This window comes from Botryllus schlosseri, chromosome 7 (assembly GCF_051294905.1).
Source record: "Botryllus schlosseri isolate E-star chromosome 7, Bs_hap1, whole genome shotgun sequence".
Lineage (NCBI taxonomy): Eukaryota > Metazoa > Chordata > Ascidiacea > Stolidobranchia > Styelidae > Botryllus > Botryllus schlosseri.
In genome coordinates, this window is record NC_137242.1 from 4,297,456 (window position 1) to 4,307,952 (window position 10,497).

Genomic DNA, 10,497 nt, shown 5'->3' on the forward strand with positions numbered 1-10,497 from the left:
GGGTGTCCTGTCCGTATCCGCATCCGGCGTTCAGACCCGGTGTAAAATCGAAATGGATGCAAATATTGATTGTCTCGTCTCAAAAGTTCAATAATCTTGCTCGTAATCTCTGGAAATTATTTTTATCGGAATAGGTGGAATAGTAATCACGATCCATAGGTAAACAGATACTTACTTTCTACCACAATAACCTTTGAGCTTAGCTCAACTATTAAAATGTATTTCAGTGATTGCGTTTTCCGTGTAAAAACTTTCAGTTTTCCGTAGTGTTTTCAATTTACATATAATAAGTGCATGATTTATATCATTTATATTTATTGGGAACAATGATCCTGCGTTATTGTACTCCTTCCTAGATTTTTTTTATCAAAACAAAATATTATAGTACTTTTTCAATATCTTTAGTTGAATATATTTTTAATTCTGAGTTGAATGACTTTCCCTATCTAATGTGATATTCACATGTAACCTTCGGCGCCGTCGCAATGATATTTATTAGCCTTCCCAATATTTACTTTTTTTTCCCGCCAAGGTAAGGGGAATCACCTTAAGGCTTGAACTGGTGTAATGTGGTGCAATAGTCCAGCGTAAGCTGATGCAACGCCGTAAAATATTTGAAATTTCCTAATTTCATTTGTCTGTACTCATGAATGATAGACTTACGTAACCTTCTTTACGATATCAAGAAACAGATTGCATCAGTGTTGTTGAATTCCCCATGTAACGAAATCTGATGATTGATCACTTTGCTTGCGTTGCGTGATTGCGTCTTGCGGCATTTCATTCGATTTTACGTTGGGGCCGCCTGCTTAAGAAGATTCACTATGCTCTAGCTTCCACAGCACACAGGACCCATAAGGCCATTCCGAAAATCTCAACGTAATCGCAATGGCCAATAACTATAGTATTAAGGATTTATAAGGAATATTAAATTAAGATCCATTCAAGCTCAGGATGCTGCTGTACTGTGTAGGCCCTACTGTACTAGCTACGCAGTCTGCAATCTGGATTTTTCGTCTACGGACAAGTGACATTCACTATACCGTATTCAAATCATCCCTTTATCGTCTGTTAGGCTACTTTTCATTCAGTTCGGTATTACCATGCTCTTATAAATAATACGATCTATTGGTCAAGATTGGTGTTATTGAATGACTATTCCAAGTCGTTCTGACTCCTATCTTTTCATTGTCGCAATATATTGTGGTGTTTTGAACCGATGGAATTTGTTATAACTAATAAGTGGTGATGAGCTGATCCCCTACTGGGTGGACGTGGAATCTCGGTACGATTTGCCCGATATATCAGGTGAGCAGCGATGATTCTCCGAGTTGAAGTAATTTAATTGAAAATAATAAAAAAATAAAACGTGTGAGCACTGCGCACCGATTCCATACCGGAGCTGAACTGCGTTTATCCCAATTCACTCAATCGTGACAAATCCTGCGTCAACAAAAATCAGGCCCACCCCAAATGCTATATAAATTCATGGGGATCATGTGAGTCCATAAATGTCAATTTTTATCACTACTTGTGGCCGTGGCTGTATGTTGCTATGTAGTTATGTAACCTACCATACTGGGCTGAGAGAGAGAGAAAGAGAGATGGTATTCTTTTTCGCCTGCACCATTGAGGTGCTTTGACGACGGAGATGCGATACGGCCTTTATAGCAAGGTCATGCACCCCTGGTTTTGTCTCCGTGCTATCCGTGATTGCCGAGCGCCTAGCAGGATAGCCGCGGATACCAGTTTTCTAATCTTTGGTCTGACCCGGCCAGGGATCGAACCCACGACCTACCGATCGACAAGCCGCCTATATGGAATCTCGGTTCATTTTTTGAAATAAATCCTGCGTGATGAGAGCTTCTGTATAGAATAATTAAGCAAATCAACAGAAAATCCTGTGTGACGTTGCCACCAATTCCATTCCGGACAAGCCGGACACACAACCATTACACTATCTCGCTGACTTGTATACGTTGTCCAGTTCGTCTCTTGCGTAAGTATCACACAATTCTAGTAGCGTCACACAAAGAAAATTCACACCACACAACCAGGCATGGGGTAATCGCGATTAGTAATCGTAATCGATTACGACGATTACAGCATTTTCAAGAAATCGCAATCGATTACATTCGAAAAAATTCCAAAGTAATCGTAATCGACTACTTCGCATATCTAATCGATTTCTTAGTGAAAGAACGATTACTTTTTATTTTTACAAGGACTATGACATAAACTGAACATTCGTGAACATTGAACAAGGAAGAGATATTATACCAGGTTCGCGATAGCACTAAGCACACACGTCTGATTTCCAAATGCTATTGCTCATTATTACGTCAGAAGTAGCCTATTAGCTTTGCTCGTCATTGCGTAAGAATTATCCACAGTAAATAGATATCCGATGTACGTAGCCTACATTAGTGTGATTGTAAGAACACCCGCCGTGCTGTATATCAGGTTATCAACACGTTCCACACGCCACTCCCTCGCAGCAGGATAATTAATTTCCATTCTGCCTAGTTTAAAATAGTAACTTATGTATTGATGTTTGGCTATGCTTAGTTAAGCGCAGTTTGACCGTTGCTTCTTGGCGAGCAGTAGGCCTATGTACTACTTACGTCAGGGGTGGCCAACCTGTCAAGTCAAGTCGAGTCATCAGAAAATGGTGGCTCGAGTCGGACTAGAGTCGAGTCATTACAACCCTGATCGAAAGCTTCGAGCAACATGTGTCAATCATTTTATGCCTACGTTTGATCGGCGACGGTCTTTCTGCAAGCGCAAACGCAAGGTCGCATGTTGGACAACACTTTCTCTCGTAATTGCGATTATAATTAGACTTAATCTGGTACATTAGGCGTTCCTTCATTTTAAGGAGTGGGTAACAATATTAAAAGCAAGAACTCGAGTAACAATATTGCGGGAAGCGTAGAGAAAATTTTTACTTTAAATAAATCTACCGCAGAATATTCTGCTTTATTGTAATGTAGGAAGATCTATCAAAATTTGACTGACCCATATGTATCTGCCAATGCGTCGAAACTGATATTTTAGTCATCACATCCCCAGTGTTGCGGCCAGACTAATAAAATTTTTGGTTGGCAATGCCAGTTCAAAATCTAGGCCATCCATGTTTGGTAAAATTACTAATTTCTAAAATTACCTTGCGGGCCACTCAAAACCTTCTCGCGGGCCACGGGTTGGCCGGCCCTGACTTACGTACACCGGACAAAGATTTGAAATTTTGTACTCGCCAAATAAAACATTACGGTTTCCACAAGGAAGCAGTGAAAATCAACAGCTAATGATATATATCATAACCGAGCCGTCTTTGCCGTTTCTCGTAACGGCAGCTTGCAGTACATTATCTGTATGAAGTTGAAGGCATAATTTTATGTTCGCTTCATCGGGCCTCGGCGGCATCTTATTCTCATATGACTCTACTTGAAACGGGCGTCAATCGTTATTTCACAATTCTTTACTCAACATTGGACCCTGCCACCATGGCCATGGGCTTCTATAACATGTTAGCGTGGGTTGTGGCTAGAATCTGGACCTAAACAGCAATTCGTCCCAGATTCCAAACTTTGGTCTTTGGCCCCATAGGGTGGTATTTTCAAGTTGAAGACTGATTTTCGTCAATATTATTAGTAATTGCATTATATTACTATTAATTTTTAATCTTCTCTCAGCCCCGGTGGTCAGATTTACCTGTAGAGCTGGGAGCACGTAATTCATAATTATAACGTTCGATATCTTGTTATAATTACTTTAGTTTATGTTGTTAATTCGTGACCTCTGGTCTGTTATATAATCAAAAGATATTGAAGTGGCGCAAGAACTTTGGTGATACGCACACACAAATTGTCATGTCTTTAAAACTCTGTGGGTTCCCGGGTGGCATTTGCATTATGAGCTCAGATTGCAAGGGCCGGACTATTAGTCACGTCCACCCAGCGTGGCTATTGACAATGGACACATACCCTAAGTTTCGACCAATGTCTTTCTTTAGTAGCACACTTCGTAAAGTCGCATGTTGGTCGAAACTGTGTATATCTTTTGGTGTGTCGCGGCACGGTATTGACTTGCACCTAAATGCCTATTACTATAAATTAGGGTTGCATTTAAAACAAAAATCAATTTGAAACAGACATGTTTAAAACAAGACCCTTGTTTAAAAATGTTTTTTTTTAACCATGACGTCACGAATATAAAATTGTAACGTCCTAGTGGATTGAGATTGACAATTGAAAATATAGGGTAAATATAGCTCATTTTACGAAATATCTGGACTATAAATGTTGAACAGACAATTTTGAGGGTTCGAACCATCCCATATCGATGTACGTCGGCCAAATCGGGTGGTAATTGTCCGTAGGCTCATACCAAATGTTTTTTGGAAAGTGTTTACACAATTATGGCATAACGTAATAACTTTCAAAACACAATTTAGTTTTTTTTAAGCCTTTGTTTTTAAAACACCGTTTAAAACATGTTTTAAACAAAGTGTTTTAAACAACCATTTGTTTTAAATGCAACCCTAGTATAAATTATGTATGCCTTTTTTTAGGGGCAGACGTATGCATTTCAAAATCAAGCTATCCAGAGATAATTTTCAAGTTATTTAAATCTCTCGAAAAGACTATAATTTACGTTGGATTACGAAATACTTTTGAGTCCCCTTCGATCTCCCTCCCTACCCTGTTGGGAAATTTGGGGGCGGCGGTTATGGACCTGGCAAGAATGCAAATCGTTGGGTGCGATAAATCGACCTCTATAAAAATGGGCAATCGGTACACCATGACGTAAGAAGCCAATGACGCATCTTTTTTTAAAGGAAGTTTGTTATCTCATTAGGCCTTTTCAGCGCAATCCATATATTGTCTTCCGATATAACTTGTAAGATGCAAAATAAATGTAATCGTGAGTAATCGTGATTACTTTTCCAATGTAATCGTAATCGACTACTTCCTGATTTTGCTGTAATCGTAATCGTAATCGCGTCATTCAGAAGTAATCGTAATCGCAATCGATTACATTCATGAAGTAATCACCCCATGTCTGCACACAACTAATTGTGGGAAAAGTACTTCCATTCCACCCCGAATTCTGAACTTGAAATTTTGAATACCAAAACTAGAGCACATAGGCTACTAATTTCAATTGCTTTGATTTATCTTTTGGGCCAAATAATAAACTTGACTTCATAAGTTTCATGATAAAATCACATTGCTTGATTTAATTCATGTGGGCACACTGTGCTCATCCACTCTCCACCCTTACTTGACCTGGTGTATATAAGCAGCATAAGTGTTGAAGCGAGTACTTGAAAGCTAATAAACGTACACATGACAAGCATGATTGAGTGATGTATCGCGTTCCACGCGAAATCATAACCTCAATATCAAATGTCCGAATGTTTCTATAAGGTACGTGGATTGTAAACAGGCTTGTAACCAAGTCACAAGGTTCAGAGTCATAAGTCACTAGCACTTTTCTAGTTTTGACTCGAGTCAAGTCGAGTCATTTTCAATTCACCATCAAGTGAAGTCAGTGAGTAGAGGGTCCAGTTATAGTGTTGTAACTCAAGTCATTGTGTCCACTGCTCTGTTTTGAGTTCAACTCAGATTTTTTGAACTCTGCAGGAGTGATATAGAATGGTCCGCATTCATAATATCGTAATTTCCCTCAGTCCGAACAGTTTCTGGCCCTATTTTCCTAATATCAGGAATGATTGACGAAATACCAATAACGCAGCGACTTTACCATTCTTTGAAGTTACAATGAAATGTCTGTCTTGGCTGTCCTATAGTCTCGAGTCTACAAGTCGAGTCAATACACAAATTGACTCTTCAAGTCACCCAAAAATCGTGACTCGAGTCATTACAGCCCTGATTGCAAATGATTATAAGAATGGTGATGTGGATGTTAGTGTGCCATTTAAGATGATGTCCTTGTAACGCGCCAATCTTCGATTTACAGCAAAACATTCATTTGACGCTATATTACAGTGACGCCTTCATACTAATAATGCCTCTTTCCAAGAGACTATCAAAGACCAAGCGCAGTGACGCCAAGATACCGCGTATAGATGGAGCTTACACGGAAGAAACCTTGTTTTCAAAGTTAATTACCAAATGTGGAGTAATATTGATGGGTGGGCACAAACCCAACACAATCTCAATTGAACAGAGTCAATTTCTGAAGAAATTTCAACACGAAATTCAGACGCACAAGGATTTCCCATCTGTGACCACGGAAATTATAAAAGGCATTGCTCAATACATGAAAGAGGAAAAGAGATTTTTAAGAATGATGTTGGCGACGGATCTTGTCGAGAAAGATGCGGATGAAGACATACCGTCGTTTCCGCAAGATAGTGTGTTAAGACTCTTACTCAATACGCAGCCTCTACAAACGGGTCTCGCAGAAATGATTATCGACCAAATGCACCAATTTGATAGCAGACCAAATCGTGACGTTGAAGGTGTTGACCTTGTGAACGCCCCTCAATTGATTTTGTATCAATTACGCTGGTTGAATACTATGAATGATGCGGAGAAAATCGCTTTGAAACTTATAGATGCCGCGTCTAGAATGAGCAAGCAAGCATCGTTCATGATCATAACGACCCTCCCGGAAATTATTGGTGACGAGGTGCATGATAACGTAATGGATAAATTGAGAGACTTCTTGTCATCCAATCATAGCTTAACAATCCCTATTTTGAGCACAATAAGCAGTTTGAACTGTTCCAAAAAATATGTTACGGACATCGAAAATGTCGTATTCTCCCTCCTTCATTCAAAGAATTTAAACGAATTCCCGTTCATCCTCAAATATCTCCTGCAAACGATAAGTGCGGACAATGCAGATGATAACATCGCCCGACTGAGGCCACACATTTCATTCGCAATGTCAGATTATTCACAAGATTCTGAAAATATGGAGCAGTCTCCTTTACATGTGGTAGCAGAAACTATTTTGCATGCGGCTCAGTACAGATCTGTTGTTGCCGAAGCGTGGGTTAAGATTTTGAAAAATTTGAATGCCGGTGAATTTACGAGTGCCGATTTGATCACAGCCATTCTTCTCTCTGCCACCTATAACTCGACGCTCAAGAAGAACGCAATTGCCGTTTTAAAAAGTAAAGTCCAGGAAGGGATTCTTGTGGATAATTTGGTGCAAGCTGCTTTTATCGACAGTGGAGATGTGCTAAATCCATATTTTCCGAAAATATCCAACCTTGCCGTGCAATTCTTGTCATCAAATACAATCAGTGTCCGTCATCTAGGCGCGCACCTTTACGTGTGCATGTTCAATTATATGGATTCATCGTTCCGGAAGAAGGTGATCAAGTCACTTGTGCAGCACGTGAGTACATTTTCCGCCTCCGAGGTTGACTCCGCGTTGAGCGCCTTGCAGAAAATTGTTCTCGGCAACATTGATGTCGTCACGGCGTACGCGGATATTATAAAAGACATGGTCGATCATATGGAAAGGCTGACGGCGCCTCAGATGCGTCAAATTTTCGCGATACTGAATCAGCTGTCTTGCTCTGGCGCGTGCGAATCGTCTGAATTGCAGGATGAACTTGTTACGATCGTGAGAAACTACGCAACCCACACTTCGACAAAATTCCAATGCATTGGTGTTATTGGAGCAGTCAGTACTATTAGTATATTGGGGATGAATGAACATTGCAATAGTGGAACGTATAAAAAGGTGAAATTAACTTTGAATTTATTGCAAGAATTGATCGCATCTGACAATAGGATCGGTTCTTACTTTTTTGACGAGCTGTGCAACGTATCGTTCGCTTCAATACAGCCTCGCGTCAAATCCAAATTGTATTCCATCATTGAAAAGAGTATGTCCCAAAAACTCTTGCAGGAAAGCGACGATGATGATGTGAATTTGAAGTCAAGTTTCGGAATACAGAAAGACACGGAGTCTGTGATTCCTGTATATCGTTTAACACGACTCTGCGATTCGTCTCATTTAGTTCTGTGTCCAGTTTTCAAAGCCCTTTATAAAATCGTGTCTGAGAAGCAAAAGGATCAAGCAATTGTGTTTTGTCTACTGCCAGTCGAATTCCATCATTCCGTTTTCGATCCGAAGGAATTTAAGCTGCTACCTTGGACCGAGCAAAAATTGGCTTTAGACGCAATGTTCATCTCCACGAACTTGTTCCGAGAGCACATCAATTTTCTGTGTAATCAACCCTCGCTATACCATCACCTTCTCTCTCGTATTAACAACATCATTGAAATCGATTGCATGATTGAATCGTTACTGCCTTCTCTCTCTAATAAATACGCCCCGCTTGTGATGATGACGGATTTCGGCAACTTTGCTCAACATAACAGCGTTTCCACAGGAGGCTCTTCTACGCAAAACGATTCAATACGACTCAACGTGACATCGCAATCTCAAATCAGTGGCGAAAATACCGGGAAAAAGAACAAAGCGAAGAAGAAGAATGAAACCAATTTCAGTATTCAATCTCTGAAGCCAAATCATTTTCGTGAACTCTTTACTGGGTTGATGAAAGTCCTGGAAAAACCCTTGGCGGAAGACTTATTTGAAGCCGACCTCAGTGTTGAAGATAGCGGTGAAAACACAACGTTGACGGCCGGCCAGGCCCTGTTCATCTTGCTGGATTTGAGGAGAAAAGTGTGCTATAAACTGCCGGCTCGCAGCGAGGAGAAACGTGTGCCATTTTTGTTGCCGGTTTCCAGTCACGGATTTGAAGAGTTAGATAAAGTTTCGGAAGATGAATTCGGACACACGGTATGCAATCTCGTTCCGAGCTTGTGCAATCACCTTGAAAGTGTGAGTGGCGTTTTTGAAGAGAAGAGACAGGAGTGTCTCGGTCCTAGAAATCGACGCGTATTGATCCAGTGCTACGAAAATACGCTCGAAGTTATATTTCATGGATTGTCTTGGAGAGGATTGAGATCGGATCTTCTGTTATTGAAACGTGTGCTGTACAGTATCGTTCGTAGGTTTTCTTCTGAACTGACCGAAGACTCGTCGATCAGGAATCTCATCAAAGGATGTGTTGAATATTTGAAAAACTTCGAAAACACAATAGCGGATTGCTCTCTTCAGTCTTCAGTAGGTTTAATGAAAATATTATTCTTGCTGGCTAGTTTTGAATCGAACAACCCCAACGAAGAGGTGGCGTCCATGTTGCATTCGTTTTCAACGTCAATGTTGAAAGTGGACTGGGGTGTATGCTTGGATCAATCTCTCTCGGCCGGAAAGACAAACGAGTTGCTGACAAGCCTGTTGAAAATGAATGTGCTGACCGCGGACGATGTGTTGAAATGTGCCGCTCATTTTGTCGACGAAGGTCTATGTAAGCTAGGCGCCGAGGACAGCAGTTATCCGAATTTCCAAAAATCCAACTGTCACGTACTTTACTGCGGGCTTTTGGAAATCATGGCCGATCAAACTAGCAAAATTCCTGCCTTGAAAGCGAGGGATGAGGAATCTGTTAGTATTGAAATATTATTGAAATGGAATGATTGTATGAAAGTCATCGGTGTGATTGGGAGGCTGTTACGCGAATATCACTCCAGACAGAATGTGCTTTCGTCCCTGAAAAGCGGTAAAGTAATCATCGAAAACTTCATCAAAAACGGCATGCCCATTTGTGAAAAACTATTTCATCAATACCAAGACGATATCGTTGGTACATTGAAACACCTTCAGCTTTCGACGCGCCAATTGCAACATCTCACCTGCCATTCGAAGGTGACACAAGACGTGGTCTTAGCGAAGCACGTTCCCCCTCTCAAAAAGTGTTTGGAATCGCTGTTGTTCAGGGTGAAGGCCATGTTGACCGCTCACGATTGCCAAGAGGCTTTCTGGTTGGGAAATTTGAAAAATCGGAACATACAAGGTGAGGAAATTTTGTCGCAACTCACTCAACAGAGGAGTTCGCAAGAAGATCTGGACGCTACCCCTGAATATGAGGAAATGTCGTACAGCGAGAGTTACTGATGTTCCAACTCTTCAACAAAGGCACTGTTCTTTAACGGATTCTGCTTCAAATCCTTGCGTAGTGAAACAGGCATCGATTTTTGTGGGACAGCATATTTATCTGTTTTTAGTTCTGTACAAAATATTTTCTGCATCCTACCCATGTATACATGTCGATTTGAAGCTTCATTTCTTGCGTTAAATGAAAGCTGGATAGACTCCTGAGTCCTGACCATGCTCGTCCACCCTTTGTTTCATGGTGAAACGAGGATGCACTATATTGAAATTCATGACACCCCTGATCCCTGACACCGCATAAAAACAGTGCGTTTCCGCAATTACAGCTCACATGAAATATTCTTCGTTCTTCGCAAGGCAATGTCTTTTATTTATTTGCATCCCATATAGGTGAGTCTGGCAGTCATTTCTTGTATATATTGAAGTTCCCATTTCTTCTCTAAAGCTAACGCATTCAAGAGTGTAACTTTGCTTTTCTGCCATCCA

General features: G+C 40.6%; 1 protein-coding gene across 1 annotated transcript; it reads left to right on the forward strand.

The window, feature by feature from the left end:
- The first annotated feature begins 4,639 nt into the window (after nt 1-4,639).
- LOC145443726 (Fanconi anemia group D2 protein-like) lies at nt 4,640-10,497 on the forward strand. The gene has a single exon (XM_080321676.1). It carries the CDS (start codon nt 6,034-6,036, stop codon nt 10,012-10,014), a length of 3,981 nt encoding a protein of 1,326 aa, XP_080177802.1. The 5' UTR covers nt 4,640-6,033; the 3' UTR covers nt 10,015-10,497.